At 47.9% G+C, this 23,359-nt stretch overlaps 1 protein-coding gene across 1 annotated transcript; it reads left to right on the plus strand.

Moving 5' to 3' along the window:
- The first annotated feature begins 762 nt into the window (after positions 1-762).
- On the plus strand, positions 763-23,354 carry TTL (tubulin tyrosine ligase). Its single transcript, XM_086871786.1, has 7 exons — positions 763-1,193; positions 4,701-4,779; positions 6,461-6,693; positions 9,716-9,851; positions 9,944-10,213; positions 11,106-11,249; positions 20,281-23,354. The coding sequence occupies exons 1-7, from the start codon at positions 1,037-1,039 to the stop codon at positions 20,396-20,398; spliced, it is 1,137 nt and encodes a 378-aa protein (XP_086727912.1). The 5' UTR covers positions 763-1,036; the 3' UTR covers positions 20,399-23,354.
- Positions 23,355-23,359: the final 5 nt, after the last annotated feature.

Here is a 23,359-nt window from a genome sequence, read left to right on the forward strand (position 1 = left end):
ACCCGGTCGGTGACAGACCCGGGTCGGTGACAGACACGGTCGGTGACAGACCCGGCCGGTGACAGAGCCGGTCGGTGACAGACCCGGCCGGTGACAGATCCCGGCCGGTGACAGACCCGGGCCGGTGACCGATCCCGGTCGGTGACAGACCCGGTCGGTGACAGAACCGGCCGGTGACAGATCCCGGCCGGTGACAGACCCGGGCCGGTGACAGACCCGGTCGGTGACAGACCCGGGCCGGTGACAGACCCGGGCCGGTGACAGACCCGGTCGGTGACAGACCCGGGCCGGTGACAGATCCCGGTCGGTGACAGACCCGGCCGGTGACAGACCCGGCCGGTGACAGATCCCGGTCGGTGACAGAGCCGGTCGGTGACAGACACGGTCGGTGACAGATCCCGGTCGGTGACAGATCCCGGTCGGTGACAGACCCGGCCGGTGACAGACCCGGGCCGGTGACAGACCCGGTCGGTGACAGACCCGGGCCGGTGACAGATCCCGGTCGGTGACAGATCCCGGTCGGTGACAGACCCGGTCGGTGACAGATCCCGGTCGGTGACAGAGCCGGTCGGTGACAGACCCGGGCCGGTGACAGAGCCGGTCGGTGACAGACCCGGCCGGTGACAGACCCGGGTCGGTGACAGAGCCGGTCGGTGACAGATCCCGGTCGGTGACAGAGCCGGTCGGTGACAGACACGGTCGGTGACCGATCCCGGCCGCGCTCACACGGCGGAGCGCTGGCCCGGCCCCCAGCGGCCGCACGGTCCCGCCCCCGGCGGCTGCACGGCGTAACGGGGCGGGGAGGAGCAGGAGCAGGAGTCGGATCAGGAGCAGGATCAGGATCAGGGGGGCGGTTCTGGTTCCGGGTCAGTCCCCGCCTGGGCAGGCTCTCGGGCGCTGGGCGGGGGCGGCGGCCCCGGCCATGCGGAGCCGGGCCGGGCGGCGGCGGCCGCGCAGGGCCCTGCCTGGGCTGCGGCGGGGCCCCATGAGCCGCCGGGGGTAGGGCGGGGAGCCCCTTCCCCCCCGCCCCGCCGCCATGTACACCTTCGTGGTGCGGGACGAGGGCAGCAGCGTGTACACCGAGGTGAGCCGGCTGCTGCTGGCCAGCGGGCAGTGGCGGCGCCTCCGCAGGGACAACCCCCGCTTCAACCTGATGCTGGGCGAGAGGAACCGGCTTCCCTTCGGCAGGCTGGGTAAGCGTCCTCCCCGCGCCCGGCCGCTCCCTGGTCCCCTCCTGTCCCTCCTGTCCCTCCCCGGTGTCCCCCGCCGCAGGGCCCCGCGGCTCTCCGCAGCCTCTCGGGCCGCGCCCGGCGGAGCCCCCGCGGTTCGGGAGGCGGTGCCCGCCGGCCCCGCTCCCCGCCCGGCCCTGCCGCTGTCCCCGCGGCTCCCGGCCGAACAAAGCTCAGGCACCGCGGCGTCTCTGGGCAGCCGACCCCCGGCAAGGCCCTCTGCGGGCCCCGCTGACGCCAGCCGGGGCTCGAGGGATCCCTTTCCCAAGCTCCCGGAGAGCGATTTCCGCGGTGCCCCCCAAAACAGCCCCGCACAGCTTGAGGCCTGTGCTGGGGTGAAGCAGTGGGAAGGGCGGGGGGGTGACACCAGGGTCACCCGGAGACCCCCCCTGTGACATGTGGCAGAGCTCAGGGTCCCGGCGCCCGCTGTGGGTGCAGCCCCAGCGTCCCGGCCTGCCTGCCTTGGCCTGCAGCAGTGCCCTTGGGCATCCGCGGGGGCTGCAGACGAGCAGCTTGTGGGGTCGCTTCCAGTGTCACCCCCTGCCTGCCGCCGGGCAGGGACACTGCGCTGCTGAGCTGACGTGTTATGGGGCTGTCCCTGCTGTTTGACACCGGGGGCAGAACAGGTCTCAGCCAGGCACGTTCAAACCTTCACTCCAGAGCTGGTGCGGATGCGCCTCTGCAGGGTGAGGGTGATGGCACTAATCCGTGCCTGGAGCACGGTGTGGGTAATTCCAGAGGCCCTGTGTGTGTAGGGCCCCCTACGCCCCCTGCCCCACCACCTCTTCCCCTGCTCCCTGACCCCCACTGTCACCCTGCCAACATGCAGGGCTCTGGGAGCTGCTCTGTGCGGGCTCGTCCCCTGCCTGCCATGCACGCTGCTGTCCCATGGCACAGCCAGCCTGGCCCTCTGCCCCGCTGGATGGTGCAGAGCCCAGGAGCAGGGAGGGAGAGTGCCCACAAGCAGGGAGAGCCAAGCCAGGCACTGGCAATGTTGCAGGGCGTGGCAGGGAGCTGGGATGCACTGTCATCTTGGCACTGGTTTCTTTCTTTCTGGGGTGATGTTGCAGCACTGCTTCTGGCTACGGAAACATCAGAAGAGGCAGAGCCCCTTCACTCCAGCAGCTCTGGTGCAGGATGGCTCTGCAGCCCCTTTCTTGCAGCAGAGACCCGTCTCTGACTGCTCTTTCCAATTTAAGTCACCAGTTCCAGCACCTCTCCCTTGTCTCCTCCACATTTTTGAGTGGAAAGTCCCCATCACACGACAATGCCAGCTGGTCACCTCCTGCTGTCAGGGTGTCTGCTGTGGGCAGGGAAACACCAGGAGAGGCTCAGGCAGTGAGGATGCTCACACGTGCTGGCAGCAGGCAGACCTGAGCTTTAACTTGCCCAGTGTGGGGGACCTGTAAGCATCAGGCCTCATTGCAGAACCAGTGCAGTTCTTTGATGAGACTGGTTATGCACAGCACATCCAGCCATGGTGGGCTTGTGGCCATCTCTGACTAACCCCTTCCATCCTCCAGAAGTGTCCTGAGGTGATGGAAGGGCTTCACTGAGCCCTTCAGCTTGTGTTGCTATGGGATGCCCAAAAACTCAAACCATTTCTCACAGCCAAGACATGTCTATAACCTGTGGAGAGGGGCCATGCTTTTGGCACTGGCTCCTTTAAACCATCCTCCTATAGAAGGAACTGGTTGCCTGAAATCAGTAAATTCAGACCAAAAATAACGTGGGTATTTTGGTGCATTTTCCAAAAAGCTCCATCTTCTTTGGTTCGTCTTCCTGAGCAACTGTTGCATCAAAGCTGGCTTTGTTTTCCTAAGGGCTCTACTCGGTGGAAGCAGACATTAATTCAGAGAACTGTGGGGATTTGCATTACCCAGGGTCTAAGCTGGATCATGCAGAGAAGTGGGGACTCTCAGCATGCACCACTGCTTCTTCCCAGCTGCAGGGACCTCCAGGTCTCACTGATAACCTAATTCCTGAGGGATTGTGCCCTTAAGCTGTGTCTGCATCTATCAGAAATCCCCTCAGTTTGTGCTGAGGGGACGGAAAGGAGGAAGAGGCTGCAGAGGGGATGCTGGGCTCTATGCCCTGCTGGCCAGGAAAGGATTGCCACTTTAGTCAGTGCCTTGGCAGCTTGTTAATCCCACTAAATGCATGCTACAGACCTCACAACATGCCCCAGAAGTTTCTCTTCCTGCCTTGTGGTCCCTCTTTGCTGGCCACTCAACTCTGCGTTGCAGCCCATGCTCCACAGCAATGCTCAGGAGCCCAGTGAGGATGTGTCTCCCCAGGATAAAGTGGAAACAGAAGAAAATTTGAGGGGTTTTATTGTTTTCTTTTCAGTGAAAAAAACCTGGCTGTGCTGGCTGCACATTGAAGTGCCTGAAGTTACAGATCTTTTCTGCAGGATGGTTTTCAGCTAGCTTGTATTTAAAGATTTGTGAGTAAAAGTGACCCAGGTCAGGGAAGTGACTTTCAGGCTGAAAATAGATATTCACTCTGAGATCTTGCAGCTGCCTGATGTTTAAGGTAATGTTTGCTCCAGGCCTTTTTTCCCAGGCAGACACCAAGTAGGATAAGTAAAACTCTGAATCCTTTTTTAGGATTTTGGTCCTTCCCAGAGATCTTCCAGCTGAGCACAGGTGTTTCTGTAGTGTGAAAAGATGAAGGCAGACAGGCTGTGGTGTGGAGTTCCGTATTGGAAAGGAGGTACCCATCTGTTTAGCACTCTCTTTGTCACTGCTGAGGCCACAGCTGGGGCCAGTTTGGGACCATCCAGTGCAAGAAAGGCTTAAACATCCTGGAGTTACTATAGGAGGGCCCACCAGTGTAATCAAGGGGACACAGGTTGGCAGCCAAGCACGGAGACGAGGACTTACAGAAGTCAGCATCTTTAGAGATACTCAGAATTTGAACAAGAGGTTGGAGCAGAGACTCCCAGGTATCCAACAAGATCCACGGATCTTGTTGCAAACTTCTAGAAAGAAGCAAGACTCCAGTCTTTCAATGTTTTCCAGAGATTTGTGGTATCAGGCCCAAGAAGGAATCCTGCTGTACATGACAAAGAAAAAAGGCCCTTTGCTAAGCTGTGATCTTTGTGTCATGGTGTGTTTCCCTGCATCCTCCACCTGTGTTTAACTGAAATCTCGGTTCTTAAAAACTTACACCAGCAGATGGAGAACACTTTTGAGTAGTGCTGCCAGTTCCCAGTGTGAATTAGGAAAAAATGGTTTTCCTTTGCAAAATGGATGTGTCAGATTAAAAACAAGTGGGTAACTGCATGTTTTTTTGTAACTAAAAGAAGGAAACCACAGGAACCAGTACCAGTTTACAGCCTGTTTCTGTAGTGCAGGGCAAGGAAACAGCCTCCATTTTTTTCCCTTACTGCACAGATCCTTTGCACCAAGCAGCTGTTTTGCCTTTATTCATTGAGGAGTTTGTCTGACCTCTGTTTCCCCTTCTTAGGCCATGAACCTGGACTTGTGCAGCTGGTGAATTACTACAGGGGAGCAGACAAGCTGTGCCGCAAAGCATCTCTGGTGAAGTAAGAAACTCGCTGAAATGTTAGATGGGCTTGGCAGAAGCTTCTCTTCTAACCCCTGTTGAGTGTTGAACCTGTTTGGAGGGTATTTCACAGAACAGCTGCCCTGGGAGTGTCCTAGCATGTGCTGTCCTCAGACTCCTGGGCTGGTCTCTAGAGCTGCTGGTGTGCACAAAGGGCTCTCTGTAACCTCGGGGGAAATGCCATTTCCACTGAGCTGTATCTACTTGAAACCACAGAGTGTATTGAATCAGATTAGAGCCAAATCAAAAGGCAAAAGAAACCCAAACATATCTGCTCTTTTTCCTTGTAGACATTTAATTAAAACCTTCTCCTTTTATTCTCTGTTTCATACAGAGAAGAGACAATAATGTGCCCTTAGCTAATCAGATTTGCCGGACAAACAAATGCTTGGAGACATCTCCAGGAAGAGCTCTGGGAGTTATTTCTGCATGACCTGCCATGCCAGGGTCTCCTGGGGAAATGTGGATGAACTTTCATTGTAGATAACCCTCATCCCTATGCAAACTCTGCTCCCACTAGAGTATCTTTATTTCAGAGCTCTTGGTCTCCTTCAGCTGTTTGGTTGCCCATTGCAGTCTGTGCTGCCTCGCACTGATGTGGTCCTGCAGACTGCATGTGCTGATCCAAGGCCTCTCCTTCCTCTGCAAAGAGCCTCTTCCCAGTTACTTTCCTGGCAGTGGTGATGGTGTTTGTCAGAAAGTGGCAGAGTATTTTAAAACAAGCACTTACAGCACTCCTCAGATGGATTTCTCTTTAGCCTGTTACTTAGAGTGCTGAAAGCACCTGGTTTTATCTCCTGCAGCTTGGCTGACCTTTTTAACTGTAGGGTCAACCATGCATCAAGCTACTTAGGAACCCACAGGACAACAAATGACATTCCCAAAGTGCCACTGACTTCCTGCCATCATAACAGAGAGGCACAAATGTATGGAAAGAGTCAGCACCTCATGAACTCTACTTTTGGCTTTGAGCAAAGCACAGGCATTTGGAGAGGCAGGCAGCTCCCTTGACTTTTCTTGACTCTGAAATAAAACAGGCCTGAGCTCTGCTAACAGGAATTTGCTGCTGCCTCCAGACATTACTGGAGAGGAATGTGTCCAAGGGATCCCAGACACCATGAGATGTGAGACATGTAACTGTGCCCTTGCTCTCTGTAGGTTCCCAGTGGTCTTCCTACACAGCTGGGACACCTGGTCTGATCTCAGTGGGAATGGGATCAAGGGCTAAGCACTGCTCTGGCTTCCCTTTTTCCAGTTGTGATCACAGCATCCTTCCTGCCCTGAGCCGTGTCAGCAAAAATACCTCCTCAATTCCCTTGTGCAGAGATGATGCAGGGAATGCACCACAAGCTTTAGTTACATGGAAACTTCTCAGCTGTTAGTTTCATGATATCCATGGTGTCAATGAAATGTTTAATGAAAACATGCAGGTTCTGGTTCAAAGAGTAGTGCTTTGCTGTGGGCTGGGTTGCCATGATATCTTTAGGAAAACCATATTTTCAAGGATCTAAGGAAAATAGGATGATCTAGCACAGATTATCTGAAAGCTGCCATTCATCATCAGGCAAAAGAACCCAGTTAATGATGATTTTTCCTTATTAAATGATCCCCATGCAGGTGGGGACACTCTGGAGATTAACAGCCTGTCTCTCTTCACCCAGGCTAATCAAGACAAGCCCTGAGCTATCAGAGTCCTGCACGTGGTTCCCTGAATCATATGTGATTTACCCAACAAACTTGAAGACCCCCGTGGCTCCAGCACAGAATGGAATTCGCCATCTCATCAACAACTCGAGGACAGACGAGCGGGAAGTGTTCCTGGCAGCTTACAACAGGCGGCAGGAAGGCAAAGAAGGCAACGTGTGGATCGCCAAGTCCTCAGCTGGTGCCAAAGGTTCATTCTCCAGCAGCAGGAGCTATTTCTCATTATTCCTCACTCTTTACATGATCTGTAGGGTCACAGGGTTCGGCTGGGCCAAGTTGATCTGTGCTGTGTCTCTGAAGGGCTTTGCTCACCATGCCTGTCGGGCCATGTGGTGTGCACGTGCTGCCCAGGACATGCAGAGCAGTGAAAGGGCCTCCACTTCTCCACACATGCACCTCAAACTGCGGGAAGGTGCTGCAGGGACCAGCAAGTGAGGGAAACGTGGAGAGCAGGTTAGAGGGAGGTGGTCAGCAGGCAGGACAGCACCCTTCAAGGGCAAGGAGCCTGGCTCCCCATGGTGCAGCTGAACTTGCCTGCTCCTGGGTGGAAATCCTGCTTTCAGCCAAATTCAGATGCTTGGTGCCAGTGGCCTGCCCATGGTCCCACAGAGACTGGCTGAGCTGCCACGAGCTCAGTGTGTTGAAATTGCACACAAACCTCAGGGGAGGGCATCAGAGCAAAGACAAGCAATGCAGTGTCTGTCTGTCCATTTAATCTGAATAGATCAATAGATACCCAAGTGATAATGTGTCCTTCCTTGTTCCAGAGACATTCCATCACTCACTCTGCAGAAATAACGAGCTGTGAGGTAGCTGGACACGGCCATAAATGCAGTGCTTTGATCACTGTGTGCTCTCTGTCAGCTACAGTGTTATCATGGGTGCATTATTAGAATGGCTGCATTTAAAAACTTACCTTGCCATGTTTGCAGCAGAGCCCAGCCTGAGGAAGGGCCTGCTCTTTTCAGAGAGAACAAGCCCACATATATTACTCATATTTGCAGAGTCACTTTGGATGCAGCCTTGCAAGAAGAGAATGTGAAAGCCAGCGCTGGCTGCAGGGAGGCTGCATGATAAAACTTCACACTGGCTTCCCTCTCTGTTCTGCTCTCTTGGCTGTGTCACCAAGAAGCATTGGAAAACACCTTATTTTCATCAGAAATGAAGGGGAGATGAGACCTTTTGTTACGGCAGTGCAAGAATGAGTTTCTGTGTGGTAAACTGGTGAAAAAATCCATCTGGGCATTTGAGAAGGCAGTTGCTCTGGTCTGCTGCAGGCTGAGCAGGTTCAGACTCTTCAGATACTTCATGCAAGTGTGAGCCCATCTTTTCTGCACTAAAGCAGAGTAGCCTTTTGTATTCATCACTGTGCTGCTGCAAATTAAAGTGGAAAGCAGAGTCTCATGGTAATCTTCCAGAGGGAAGTTTTATACATCGTACTTCTGATGAAGAAGAAAGCTTGTTCATACTAATTATTAAGAAAGATTCAGCTCAGGCACAGCCCCTGTCTTGGGACAGGTCTAACAGAAGCTTGGTCATCCATCAGTAAGAGGAAAATTCAAGGTTTAGGATGCCCTGACTCAAACGTTTGAAGGGTTTGCAACTGTGGCTGGAGGTTTTGGTGTTTCCTTTGAGAGCTTTTCCTTTGACAGCTGCCCCACATAAGCTGCTTTGCTGCCTCGCTGGGTTGCTGCCTGGGTGCACAGTTGAAGTGACCCTCCCCTTGGTTTGCCATCTGTCCAGTGTGGAACAGGTGCCTGCTGATCTCCCCAGAGCAGCAGCTTTGCTGGCTTAGGGATGTCGTTTCCCTCCTTCCCCCAGTTCACAGCCTGAAGTTGCGCCAGTGCAAGGTTCTGCCTTGCTCCGTTGTGATCAGAAGACTAAAAAATCTTGCACCCTGCATAAAGCATGGGTGAGAAAGATACTTTGATGACAGACTTTCTTTAGTGCAGGGTGCTGGGATGAATGGGAGGTTGGTAGGGCTGGAAGGCTGAGCAGAGGATGGAACAGTGGGAATATCTGCAGGGCTGTGCTGACAGTGACCTTCAGAAATCACAGCTAGGAGCATTTTTCATCAGGTGATCCTGTCAAATCCTGCCTGTACTTCAAACCCCCATCACCTCTTTGATGCCCCCTTGAAGAGTGGGGATTTTTTGCACTGTATTTCATCAGTAAAACACTCAGCACAAAATTAAGTCACAGGTTTAGTCCACAAAATTAACTAATGCCTCAAGAATGGGCATAGTGCCAGAGGAGTGCTTGATAACTTTACCTGAGCTGGCTTATCCCTCATGGCACCATGCCATTCCTTTATGAAATCCCAGAAGGAAAATGGTCTCTCTTCAGTGCTCTGCAACAGAAGTTTCCTACTTGGACTCTTGCAAGAAATGAGCAGTGACAGCTTCAGCCAGAATGTGGGAGTGTTTAAATGGCACAGTTCATTTTTTTAATGAAGAGCTTCCACAGCAGGAGCTCTGAGTACATGGATGAACAATTTAAAATAGTACTTTTCCTTATTCAGCAATGATCTGAATAATAATTTAAATTAACTCAGTGAGCAGGGCAACACTGCACAAGTGTGCATGTGTGACTGCCTCTGGCAGCCACAGAAGCCAGACAGGGAAAGAAAGTCTTGAGTCTGGGATAAAAAACCCACAAACCTCTCTCCCCAAATAAAAAAGAAAGGCAAAAATCTTTACAGAAAATGTGCCAAGCCCCCTGTACTCTATAAACTGCTGAAAACCAGGGAAAAACAAAAACAAATTTGTCAAGTGCCAAATACAAGCACCACCACACCCTAGTACCCTGCCAAGCCTAGGTAGGAAGAGATAAAAATATGTAAAAGAGAATAAAATGCCCTCAAGCCAAGCAGCTGTCTCACTGCTTGCCCAGGTCCCTGTCTGCCCTGCATCTCAGAGACCACCCCTCTACAGTGTCCTGGGCAGGCTGTATCACATCCCCTTGGTTCCCATTTGCATTGGGCCTGGTTTTAGGGAGCCTGAGGCTTTTGGCATGGCAGGAAAGAGATCCCTGCACAGATTCATTCCCATGGAGTGACTGTGACATTGCTTGGGCACTGGCTGATCCTGGGCCATAGGTTCTTGCATGTCACTTTTTGGGCTAATGAGCCACGGTCCACTAGGGGCCTGAAAAAGCTCCAACAAAGGTTGAAGGATCCTCTACCTAATTTTGTCTTCAACTTTCTGTGCCAGGGGAAGGGATCCTGATTTCTTCAGAGGCTTCAGAGCTCCTGGACTTCATTGATGAGCAGGGACAAGTGCATGTGATTCAGAAATACCTGGAGAATCCTTTACTTTTAGAGCCAGGGCATCGCAAGTTTGACATCAGGTAACCTTTTCTGCCTTTGTAATACCAGCTTTCTTTTTCATGCTGTTTCTTTCTGAGCCACTGAGACTAGAGTTTGTTCTCCTGTCCCCCAGGAGCTGGGTTCTCGTGGATCATCAATATAATATCTACCTCTACAGAGAGGGTGTCCTGCGGACCTCTTCCGAACCATATAACAGTGCTAATTTCCAGGACAAAACCTGCCACTTGACCAATCACTGCATTCAGAAGGAATATTCCAAAAACTACGGGCGGTATGAGGAAGGGAATGAAATGTTCTTCGAGGAGTTCAACCAGTATCTGATGGATGCCCTGAACACAACGCTTGAGAATAGCATCTTACTGCAAATCAAACACATAATAAGGTAGCCAGCTGCCTGCTGCCTAGGAGAGCATAACCCTTCAGGGGCAGGGAGTGTGTGTGGATACATCTGGGGAAGCAGAGAGAGCAAGAAGGGAAGGGTCTTAATTGCATAAATTGAAGATAAGGCCATAAATAACCCCATGTCACTGCTCAGTGAAAAGGCACCTCTGTGGGTTCTGTTGATTCAGTGGTTTGTGTCCGCGTCTCTGCGTTTCGCCAGCTGTGGCTGGAGAAGGACAGAGTGAAAAGGGAAGAGAGCAGGTCAGAAGACAGGGCTGGGAGAGGCTGAGATCAAAAAAGGCATAAAGGTGAGAGAAGGGGAGTGAAGCTGGACTCAAGTGTGCAGACTCTGGATGCTTCCCCCACCATCAGCCAGCAGCAGCACCTGGCTTTTGCTTAGCTCATCTTACTCAGTCCCTAAGAGCCAGTTCCTTCCTGGGCATAGAAAGTGCCTGGAGAGAGATCTCAGTGCTGCAGAGAATCCAGGTCTTGACAAAGCAGTCCATGAAGGAATTTGCTTTGCCAGTACCCCAGTGCTGTTAATTGCACTAAAAAGATGTGACAGTCTTTGAGGGACTTGAAGGCAGGTGAGCATCCAGTGGCAGCTCCCTGCTGCAGCCCTTTGTGACATTGCACATCATGTTTTTCAGCTTGCCTGACCCAGTGGTGAGTGAGACACTGCTCTCCAAGTGAGTTAAATCACTTTGATTTATCTAAGTGGGTAACCCCACATGGATTTTCATGGTCACAGGATCTCATGTGCAGGGACCTGGTTACTATGGCATGTGTTGGACAGAACTTGTAATTTGGGGCAGTTCCAGAGTAACCCCTCTCACTTAACTGTGCAAGGCACGTGTCCACAGCAGCCTTAATTTCTGATTTTCCCTTCACAGAAGCTGCCTTATGTGTATAGAGCCTGCAATCAGCACGAAGCATCTTCACTACCAGAGCTTCCAGCTCTTTGGCTTTGACTTCATGGTGGATGAGGAGCTGAAGGTCTGGCTAATAGAAGTCAACGGGGCCCCAGCATGTGCCCAGTGAGTAAATCAGTTTGTGTTATACCCTTGTGATGCCACCATGCCTCACCCAAAACACAGCTTATGTCCCAGCTCCAGGTGAAAAAGGTGAAAGAAAGTGAATGGCAGGGGAGTTTTTCAGGCTAACACTGGACACTGCTCTAAATGCCAGTCAGTTTGGGTTCATTACTCTTGTCTCTGTGTTTGGTATCCCCCAGTTTCTTTACGGGGCACTAACCTGAGTTTTTGAACAAATGGGCTTGAATTTAACTTGGGTCATTTTTATTACTCTTGGGTCAAAGTTATGTTTGCAGATTAAACGTTTTGGGAGTCAGATTGTTTCTCAGTCTCTCTTATGGAGTCACTGGTGGCTGCTCTTTATATAAATACATGTTTAATGAGTAGCTTTAAGGGCAGCAACTGGAAGTGAGTGACTAAATTTGCAGGCAGCAGGACCCCAGAGAACACTATGGATGCTGCAGATGTTACCAAATCTCTGAAAACAGGAATAAAGACTCCTTAATACCAATTTAGTGTTAAGAGGGGCATCATTTATTCAGTTCACATGGGGGATAACTCCTGACCTTATATGCCCATGTGATTTTACAAGTGTCTGGCTTATATACAGTCATTACTGGCATGTTATAATTTCCCCATTACCAAAAAACCTTCCCAGATTAAGTCCTTGTTTTGGTTGTGCCTGCATTCCTGAGCCTGATGTCTTCTTACCTTCCAGCCATCTTTGCTGGGAAAGCAGATGTTGCATGCCTTGCTTCTCTGCTAAGTGTTCACAGGCACAGTAAAAAGTGAATTAACCCTTTTGTTATCACAGAGATTGGATTATAGCTTCTTCCAGCAGCCACGGGGAGGCTGGAATAGCCAAACAGCCCTGGCCATGAAGATCTCTGTGTAGGCACAGCAGGAGGTGCTGTATTACATGACTGAGACAGCTGCAGGAGACCAGAAATTTTTGCTCAGTGAGCATCTGTATCACATAAAAAAAAAAAAAAAAACCACCAGCAAAACAGAACAGGCTGTACATCTGCACTAGAATTTGATCAGATTAGATGTTGATTAACTTATGTTAGATCATCACTAACAGTAGAGAAAAAATGCAGCTCAAACCTACCAGATAGCCTGTTCAGCTGTTTTTTCAGGACTAGAATGCTGGAAGATCCCAGCTCTACAGAAACAGGGCAACTGAGAGGTGCTTTAAAAGATTTAATTTCACTGTTACTCTCATAGAAGGGTGAAACAGATGAGATGTAAAACTCAACACCATTCTATCAGAAGCCAGCCTGTTTCCTGGTTACAATACTTTAAAAATGTTTTTCATTCTATTAGCTTTTGCCACACAATGCTGCTAATAATAGTAACACCAATCACCTGTTATTTTACCTCATGTGGTCTTGCTACAATGCATTTCTCACAGTTCTGATTCTCCAAAATACCTGGTCTGTTTGCAAGGCCATCCTTTGAAACTTGTTTCCAGTTCAATCTCTCTCTCTCTCTCTCACATCTTCTTTATTCCATGGCCTAGCTAAGTCAGCACACCTTATCTCAGTTTGCATACAGATGTACAAGACTATGTCAGCTTTCAGTCAGGCTTTGAGAATCCTCTACAATTCCATTTCTCACATTTCCCCCTATTTCTTGAACAGTAAAAACTGCTCTGATGGTCTTATTCATCATCTGCTGCACACAGTGCAGTACACAAGGCACTACCACTAATATTGCTACTATAACAATCAATACATATAAGCCTATTTTGCAAAGTTCATTTAGCCAAGGTGTAAAGCTCCATCCTTCAAACAAATCATGTAACCATGATCCATTTATCTGTTTCAATTTGATTTTCCAGATCTTTCAGTTTTTTAAGCTGTTTGTGGATGGATTGTGAATGGTCAGGCAAATTCATGCAACACAATCCTTCAAATTCTTCACAACCATGTCCATGTGCCAGTAAGAGAAAATCGATGGCAGCTCTGTTCTGTAAGGTTGTCTAACAGCATTAACATCTGTCATCACTAATTACAGGAAGTGGCACTGGTTTCTTTGCTCAACCAACACCCCATCAGTCTAATTGTTTTGATGCTACAGCTGAGGCAAGCTGAGGTAAAAACACACCTGATGTAACTCATTTTGCAGGGCTTCAGGGTTTAAAATTGCTATTACAGTTTTTTTTTTAATAATGATAGGCAGACCTCTTTCCTCTGTATTTTCTCTTGATGGCCTTTTTAACACTAGGTGCTATCACAGTGAGCTGTCTTATGCTACTTGGGCCACCTTTAATTTTGAAGGGAATGCCCTGCCAGGCTCTATCTCCACAAATGAGCCAATATTCGTTTGGCAGTTGCCATGGGAATTCATCAAGGTCGAGAGTCTTAGCCTTGGGCAGCACTGGGGTGATACACTCACACCAAAACTTTGAATTTCTGTACAAAGGATGATGGGGAGTAACATTTAATTGTGGATCTCCTTGATACTGAAACTCAGCACAAAATTCCATTGTCAAAGAACCAAGAATTTCCAATTCTTGAGGTTCAAAGGGTGCTTTAAGAAGATCAGGGGCCCAATGATACCACTTGGTTACAGGATTTGTCTTGTTGGCAACTGCACACCAGTAATTGTCAGGGTTAGGTATTGGCCACTCTCTGTCTGGCACTGGTACACTGTCCAAACAGTTAGAAAGGGTTTGTGTGGGCCCAAATTGGTCAAACATATGGTGTCTGAGCCTGCTGGCTTGGCTAAAGCAACCCAAACATTTGTTTTTGGTTGATCTACAGGCATATCTGCACTGCAAAAGCAAGCAAGCAAAAGTAACAAGCACCAATACATCGTTTGATCTAACTCCAGGTTTTTGTTCAGCTACCCTTGGCAAAAGGCTTTCCCATGTATTTCATCATTTTGAGATGTGTATGCGGGGCCATTGTCTGGTTTTGTATCTAATGAAGCAAAAGCTTGTAGGAAGTGTTGACAGGCATTATTCTCTGTTTCTCCTGTGTGGACAGAGGCAAAAATTGCACTGAAATATTCATGTGTCTACTGACACATGAATATTTTTAAGTTTCCCAAAAGATGGGTATTTGGTGATATCTGTCTGCCATAGTTGCAGACTTTGCAGGCCTAGTGGGTTGACAATTCCTGTACAAACAGGAGGTTGTACAAGTTGACAATCAGGGCAAGCACCAATAATGGTTTTTGCTTGACCTTTTGGCACAAGTGTTTGTGAATTTTGATGGAGGAAGGCATGACTCAGTTTCACTTGTTTGAAAATGTTTGCCCGAGTGTTTGAAACAACCACTGTCAGTTTGTCTGCTCTTGCATTTCCTTCTGCCATGAATCCTGGAAGCAAGAAATGAGCCCTGACATGAGAGACAAAATATTGGTTAGTTCTGTATTGCAAAAATTGTATAAATTCATGAAAACTAATGATAGAGGGTATGATTTGTAACATCCCTTGAAAGTGATCCTTCTATTCCTTTAACATTACTAGCAACATGAGATGAATCTGCAGTTAAAAGGTTCTGAAAGGAGCTGTAGCACCCTAACTACTGCAGCCAATTCAACAATCTGAGGAGAGCCTTCCACTGTTTGAACATTTGACTCCCATGTTTTGGTCCTTTTTGGTAGTTGGATTTTGCCATACTGTTACTGGTTTGTGTGTTTTCCCTGATCCATCAGTGAAGAGAGTCACAGCACTTAAAGGCTCTTCACTCAACATGGATTTTTCTTTGAAACTTAATTTTGCTTGCAACAATTTGTGTCCTGGGTATTGAATAGAACAAACACCTGAATAATTTAACAATGCAATTTGCAAGTCTTCTGAATTTTGCAAAGCCCAATCAAGGTAATCTCTTTTCACTGGTAAATAAATAATTACGAAATCTTGGCCTGCCGTAGTTAGCAGTCTTATTCTGGCTCTAATTATAATTACAGCTGTCATCTCCATGGTTGTAAAAATTGGTTTTGGAAACCTGTAAGGAAGAAAAACCCACTCTATGATTAAATAAGGATCTTTTTCAGAAGTGTCCCATTGAAAAATGAGACCATAAAGTTGCATTTTTTTCTCGTAACAGTGCAAGAAGAAAGGGCGTTTCTGGAGCACAACAATGTGCCTGTCTCTTTTGAAAAGCTTCAGTGACCTTTTCAAGGTCTTTTTGAGTTCAGGTGTTAAAGTTCTAAGAGACCTGATGTCACAGTCTCCTCTAAGTAAGTCAGAAAGTGGGGCAAGTTCATCATTAATGATTCCTAAAACAGGTCTGATCCAATTAATTTCTCCTTAAAGTTTTGTAAATCTTGCAAGGTCTTGACACTGGTTGGGAACTGTATTTTCTGTGGCTTGATTGTTTGTTCTGTCATCCTACATCTTAAATATTTCCAGGGTGGGATTTCTTGTATTTTTGATGTAGAAATTTCCAATCCAGCATTTTGAACTTCAGTGATGACACTGTCTGGAGTCTGTTCTATTTCTTTTTGAATCGGTGCTGCAATGAGCAAATTGTCCATGTAATGTCAGATTCTTGACTGTGGGTGTTTTTGTTGGGCTGGAGATAAAGCTCGTGCCACAAAATATTGACAAATTGTAGGTAAATTTTTCATCCCTTGCAGCAAAACTGACCAATGATATCTCTGTAGTGGTTCTCCTCTATTGATGGCTGGAACTGAAAAGGCAAATTAAGGATGCAGTGGAATGTTGAAAAAGCAGTCTTTTAAGTTGATGACCACAAGAGGCCAGGCTCTTGGAGTCATTGAAAGAGAAGGAAGTCCAGGTTGCAGGGGTCCCATGTCTTCTATCACTTCATTGATCTTTCTCAAGTCATGAAGTGATCTCCAGGAATCAGAAGTTTTCTTGTGAATGACAAACACTGGGGAATCCCAAGGGCTATTTGTGGGCTTGATGGGACCTTTTTGTAATTGTTCATTTATTAATTTTTTGAGGGCACTTAGTTTTTTCTCAGCTGGAGGCCTCTGACTCACCCAGACGGGGTTGTCAGTTTTCCGTGATAGCTTTAGAGTGGCAGGTACCGCCGTGGCTCCCATCAAAAACTCCCTTCTGTTTTTGTTCCCCACTGAGACAGTGCGTCTCTCCCCCATACTGTGATGGGTCTCTGCACCACAAAGGGACGGATATTCGCTGTCTTCCCTTCAAGACCTGTAACAGTAGTCATGAATTCACTTTGCAGATGCAGCATGACTCTTCCAGTTCATATGAGAGCACCCATGGGTGTCACTAAACTCCAATTGCTCGGCCAAAACACATGAGAAATTACAGTGACATCTGTGCCAGTGTCCAGCATGCCTGTAGTGTTAAAAGTTTTACCACAATGTGTTAGACTCCAAGTCAGCTGTGGCTGTTCACTGCTGACACTGTTGTACCCAAAGGACATCAGGCACAGGGCGAAGGCTCTCCAGGCATTTCTCAGTACACAGCTCGCTTAGTTAAAAGCAGAGTCTGTCAATATAGGTCTTGTTTAGCTATAGTCACTGGCAATGCAATAGCAATAGGTATTAGTGGTTTTGGTTGAGTTACCACTGGAGCACTATAAGCAAGAGCTAAAACCATCTACTCTTCGTTACAATTTACTGAAACAACAGCTGGAAAAAAACTGAGAGTCCAAGAATTACATTCTTGTCTCTGCCTGTAATTAAAGTCTTATCTCTGCTGTGAAGTACCAGTAACTTCTGTGGGTATAAATTCATGGCAAGAGTCTTTTAAAAGGTATGTTAATTTAGAAGTTGCCAGTTCACATCGTGCCCCTGCGGGTAGTAAGTCGGGGTCTCTTGGGAGGTGACTGGCAATTTCACAAATTGCACTCGGTTTGTGTTTTCTTGTGATTGAGCTGCCATTATTTGTCTCATCACGCGGTGGCGCAGCGCGCTCTTTTTTGGGTTTCCCGGCAGAGTTACTTACCATCGATGTCAACTTTGGAGCCACAGTGGTTCACATAATGCCTCCCTTTTCTGCACCGAGGGCAAATATTAGGTGATTTTGCATTTTTCACTGCCTCATTACAATTCTTTTTCAAATGACCAGGTTTTCCACAGTTAAAACATGGCTCTTTAATGGGCTCCACTTGTAAAGCAGCGGGAGTTTTTGCAGTAATTTTTGTCTGAGACTCCGTGGCTCTTTCGAGTTTATTTCCCAGCGAATCTTGGGATTTTGCTGATTGTTCCCCCAGTGCACTCGCTCGTATGGTCATGATATGCTGTGGAGTAAGCAGTTGCTTGCAAGCAGCAAGCATTTGTGGCACTGTTGGTGGCTGGTCTGGTAAAGTTAGAATGACCTTTTTGCATTCATCATTTGCATTAGCAAAGGCAAGGTTTTTAATTAAATGAGGATGTGCGGCTCCATCAGGACACTGCCTTTGAACCGCCTGTGTTAAAATGGTCTGAAAAGGCACCATAAGGTTCAGTTTTGGCTTGTGGAATCAGAGAATAGGCATTTTTATGGGCTCTCCCAGGATGCACAGTTAAGAGCATTACATGCTGCATTTTTAATATCTCTGAGCACTGCCGTAGGCAAAGCTTCTGCTTGATCCTCTGCCTTATCACTTGGGGGGATGTCCAGCCAATTGACCGATCCTAAGCTGGGCATTAGGACCTCCAGCATCGCTCTCTATCAATCTTTAAAGGTGCTTCTGCCATTCTAAGCCCCATAGAATATACTGCGAGTTAGTTAAAGTCATAGACGAAACATTAAGACAGTCTGAAGGTGTTAGGTCGTAAGAATCAAATATACTTCTCACCACGTTATTAAAATATGGGGAGCCCAATCTGAAATCTTTAATAGCTTTTCTTAACTCTTTAATGTCATGATGTGACAGAGGTTCCCAACAGGGATTAGCATTATTTCTCCCATACCTAAGTGGAATAGCAAGGAGCTCTCCATGTGATGAATTAAAGTCTTTATCTTGCAGGACTTTACATCTTCTCTTAGCTCAATCAGTAAGTCGTTCTGAATTATTTTCCAAGACAAGAGAGCCCAGTTCCCGTTCTGTATTCACAGGGCCAGGGTGTGACAGGTTAAACTCTTCCTCCAAACTAGAATCTGTGAAAGGCAGAGGTGCCACGGCCCCGTTTGGGGTCCCCATGTCTCTGGTTAGGACCGAAGGTGGGAGAGGTTTGGAGGGCACGGCCCAAAGCATGGAGGGATTCACGGATGCGATTGTGGAAGCTGAGGGCTCGATTATTTGTTTAAACATATCAGTCAGAGCAGGCAAAAGCTTTGCAGCTGAATGGTCTCAATTTATGGTAAAAGCATTCTATAATTTGAGTCCAGCCCAATCCCATAGAGAAAAGGTGAATACAGAAGTGTCATCCACAGTTGGAAAGTGCTTTTGAACCCAAGATAACAAATCTTTTAACTCTTGTTTCGAAATGTTACAGGAATTAGTTCTGATCAGAGTCTTAAGGGTCTTACAAATATCTCTGGACTGTTTGGACATCTTGTGCCCAATCATGTTCCCCAAATCCTACCTGTTGTCATGCAGCAGGTGATAATATCGGTCTCCCTCTGGGTGGAACCCGAGGTGCAGAGATCTCAACTGCTCCTTCCTTACAGGAGAGCTATCAATCCCTAGGGTAATTCCCCGCTTTCTTGCACTCTCCAAAAAGCGTTCCAACCGCTTGACAAATTAGCCTAACACTCCTCAAAACACCAGTTAGCTTTTGTGACACAGTGCTGCTAATACTTGCAACACAAATCACCCTATTATTTTACCCCACGTGGTCTTGCTACAATGCATCTTTCACAGTTCTGATTCTCCAAAATATTTGGTCTGTTTGCAAGGCCATCCTTTGAAACTTGTTTCCAGTTCAATCTCTCTACTCTATTCCATGGCCTAGCTAAGTCAGCACACCTTATCTCAGTGTTTGTATACAAATATACAACTTTCAGTCAGGCTTTGAGAATCCTCACACTAGAGGATGTGAGAATTTATCACACTAGAACTTGGGGAGCTTTCTGTGTCCAGGATGCCCAGTTCACAATGTGGATCGTGGTGCAATTACTGCCTTGCACCTTCTTGTCTTGCTGTATGGGTAGAATTTGGCTGTTGCTGGGTGGATTTGGATTGCAGCAGTGCCCTGTTTGTTTTGTACCTCTTGGAAGAGCAAGGGCTTTGTTGGGCATTTGGTAGATTGTAAGCAGCTGAGGTAGGTTTTGGCTATTTGTGACTTCTCCTGTTCAGGCTTATTTATAGCACCTGTATCACACAGCTCCCATTTAAATAGGGGGAAAAAAAATTGGGTGCTATAAGCAATAACATTCCCAGGAGCTGAAAAAACATCTTACTGTTACATAGCCCCAATGGCATGGTATGAAAGACACTGTTAATCCTGGGAGAAACAGCTTTGGTACTAAATATGTCCCAAATGCCAGCACATTCAGGGAGATTACACATGCATTTCCTTCAGCAGAAAATGAAGCTGTTGTTAACTCATCTCAGACACTTGTCTCTCTTCTCCCTAATGCAGCTGTGCATGAGCTGTGCCATGGTGAAACACATCCCACACATCTGAGGGTCCTGTGAAGCCCCTGTGCCTGGTCAAAAGCTGATGTGTACAGCTGCACCCCAGCACACTATTTCATCAAACCAGGAATGCATCAGAGCAGCCCCTCTGGGGCACATTCCTGTGTGAGCAGGGTCTGGTGCAGTAAATCCCAGCTCCCAGAACTGGAAGGCTGGTACAGGGAGCCCTGAGATGTTTTCTACCCCTTTGCATTTTGTGGAGACTCAAGTCTGGGGCCTGAATCTTTCTTTCTGCTGCTCAGAAGCCTGACCTGACTGTAAACATAGATAATGGGGTTTGTGGTGATTTGTGAAAGGGAGCAATATTAGGAATTATCACCATGGAAAAAGAAAGTATTTGTTGTTTTAAACAATGAGGTGGAAGAGATACTGCTCTCCTGTTTGCCACTCTGAAACTCCTTGTAATGGGAATAGGATCTTGTAGATCTTGCTGGGAAAACACATTTCTACATAAAAATTGGCTAGGGGTCTGCTGGTTTGTCCTCTCTGGGTATCTGATTCTCTCTCTCATCTCTTAGGAAGCTGTATGCAGAGCTCTGCCAAGGAATTGTGGATGTAGCCATCTCCAGCGTTTTCCCCCTCAATGACACTGGGCAGAAGATGAACCAGTCATCATCGATCTTCATCAAGCTGTGATGACAACACAACTGCCACTGCTGTGAACAGGAGAGACTGCACCCCTCGGGTCAGCACAGCTTGGTGGCTTATCTCAGTAACATGCCAAAAAGTGATAGAGACAGGCTTCATATTTTATGGGAGACCACAGGGAAAAACAACAAAACAGGCATCCTCACAGAGCTGTGATGAGCCAGAGCTGCTCAGATAACTCTGCCTGCATTCACCAAAATCCACTTTAGAAGCAGTTCCTGTGACTTTGATACCTGAAACAAATCTCTCTGGGAGTACAGCAAAACAACCTTAAAATGAAACCCCAGCAGGGATACTGTAATGCTGTATTAGCTCCTCCTTTTCTATAGAGATAACATTGGGTTTTTTAAGGGAATCGAGTGGAGAGAACGATGGAGTTGTCCTCCTCCTCCCGCTGTGTTTATTCTTTCCTCACCTACTGCATCATTAGTGCCTTAGCTCGGCTCCAAATAGGTGACTCCTTTCCTTTGTTCCTGCTCTGTTACATAGAAAGGAGTAAGCTCTCCTGGTGCCTAAAACCAGGAACACCAAGAAGTCAGTTTCCTTAGGTCATTTTCCAAGCTGGTTGGCTGAACACCCAGGCAATGGCTGGCAGAAGGGTGCTGAACTGCAGGTGGTGAATTAACCCAAGCAAGGAAGGCGATTTTCTTTATTTATAGCTATCCCTTTTCCTATTGAGATTTGAATCAGTGTCTGTCCCAGTCTGAGGCAGTTGGATTCTGCTTAAAAGAGGTAGAGAGACCCCCTCAAGCTCACTGGCAGGCTGTAGGATTTCTAAAATCACCTTTGTGCTGTTTCAAGTAGCAGAAACCTGATTCCAGTTTCTTCTGAGGCACTGCAGTGAGTTTAGGCTCTTCTATGAGATTTCACCTTCAGGATTTACTTGAGGCTTAAACCTGAAACCTTTCTACCCAAATCCTGTTTAATCCAGCCAATTTTATTCTCCTCTGTTTGACAAATACTGCAATCTTCTGCCCTGATCACAGTCCACAACTTGATCCTAGCTAGGAGAAAGGTGGATGAGATTTTGTAGACCAAGAGACAGACTCCTGTTTGCCACACACATGGGAAATCAAGTCCTTTGGGGGGAAGGAGAGGTTAAATTCCTTGAGATGTCTGAATTTCAGAGCTAACATCTACTTCAAGTATAACCTATGTCCCTGTCACGTTTCCCACTCTGTGAAGTGTATCTGAATTTACAGTGTGAGCCCAGCACATCCCTCTGGCAGGGAAAGATGGTCATGGAAAAAAACTGGTTCCTGTTCCCCGTAACAAAGAAACAAGAAGACATTGTGGAGGTTACAAGCTGCCTGTGTGTAATGGGAGTGCATCAAGCAATGGAATTTCTCAGGAGAATTCTTCCTCAGGAGAACCTGGCATTTTGGTGTACTCATCTCTGCTTATGATGGAGATTTCAGAGGTCTTCATGCAGCAGGCAATCCTGATGGGAAGGGCTGGGTGATAAGCAGGGAGAAGGGTGTGGGGGAAGGTTGGGGGTTTAACCTTACGACAGCACAGAGGTGTCAGAATTTCACTGCAGTCCGGGTGAAATGTGGTGGTAACTCACAGAAGTTAAATGTAGGCCCTTAAGGGTTGTTACTCAGCTTGCAAAGCTCACCACATCTCCATTGATATTTTCATGTTAGCTTAGCTGAGCTTAAAAACTGCACGTTTTTTGCCCAGCAGTGGGAAGACCTCAGAGCAATCGCTCTCATCCAGGATGTGCCTGAGGTGACAGCTGAGCTCTCGTGAACTCCAGGAGAGACGGGAACAGAAAACTTCCCTCATCACAGTGACCCAAGAAATGCTCATTTTCTGGGATGCTAGACCCATCCTTCTCCTCAAACGGGAAATTCAGATAATGCTTGGTGGTAGAGCCAGAACTACAGACATTGCAACTATTCATAGCCTGCCTTTCCAGCTGGGCTTGGGGGAGGTAGTGTTTCAGGGACACTTGAATCCTCTGTTTGCTGAATTTTTCAGGAATAAGCAACATCCTCTGGAGGAAAATGTGTATTTTCCACCTTCTCTCAAAGTGCCCCCCAAAATAAAGCACAGAAGGTAAATGATAAAGGACAGAGAGCACAGTGCCTAAAGTTTTACCCAAAATACTAGCTATGAGGTGGAGTAGAGGATGTGTGTGTGGCTGGGCATTGCAGCCATGGGTGCACCTTGCAAGTGATGCTCACAAGCCCCTGTGAGACTTCCGTTTGTTTCTTTTTTTAGGAATATACAACAATAAATGTTTTCTAGTTTATTTCAGCTAAAAGGTCAATAGAAAAGGTCTTACTCTCTTTCCTGAGCTTTCACCCAGGATACTGCTGGGTTTCCAGAAGACACCTACCATATTGCAGAATGTCTCTAGTCTTAGATGTATCCCTTCATGTCATCCATGAAGAATTTCTGGCCCAGGTGTTCTGGCTGCGTTGTCCAGCAGGGTCTGGTCCCACTGGACTCTGGGTTTCAGGTAACTCCCATGTGGCTTGCTCCATACAAATCAGTCATGTTGTGCTTCTGCTGAAATCTGGTGGCTGCCCACAGTCCACGGAGAACGCCGGAGAAATCTAAGAAAGGCTCAAACGCCGATTTCGCCCAGGTGACTGTGACCGGTGCCCTTCAGGACTGCTTGCATGTCCCTGCTCCCAGCATTTCTTGTTCCCCGCACGCAGCTCTCTCCCAGGAGAGCATCGCTGTGCCCTTCATGATCATGCTCCATGACAGTGTCCGCTGTGGCAGCCCTTGGGAAAGCCTGGTGTGGAGAGGATGTGGGGCACACGGGGCAGTGCCGAGCTGCCCGCCCGTCCGGCTCGGGCTCGTGTGTGCCCGGCTGCTCTCACGCCAGCGTGTGCATGCGGGGCTGGCGACTGCCGGAGCTCCCGGCTCTCGGCTGAGCTCGCATCTATCCACATCTCTCCTAAACCATCATTAAAACATGCAAACCCCACAGCC

Source organism: Cyanistes caeruleus, chromosome 2, assembly GCF_971803275.1.
Source record: "Cyanistes caeruleus chromosome 2, bCyaCae1.hap1.1, whole genome shotgun sequence".
NCBI classification, from domain to species: domain Eukaryota; kingdom Metazoa; phylum Chordata; class Aves; order Passeriformes; family Paridae; genus Cyanistes; species Cyanistes caeruleus.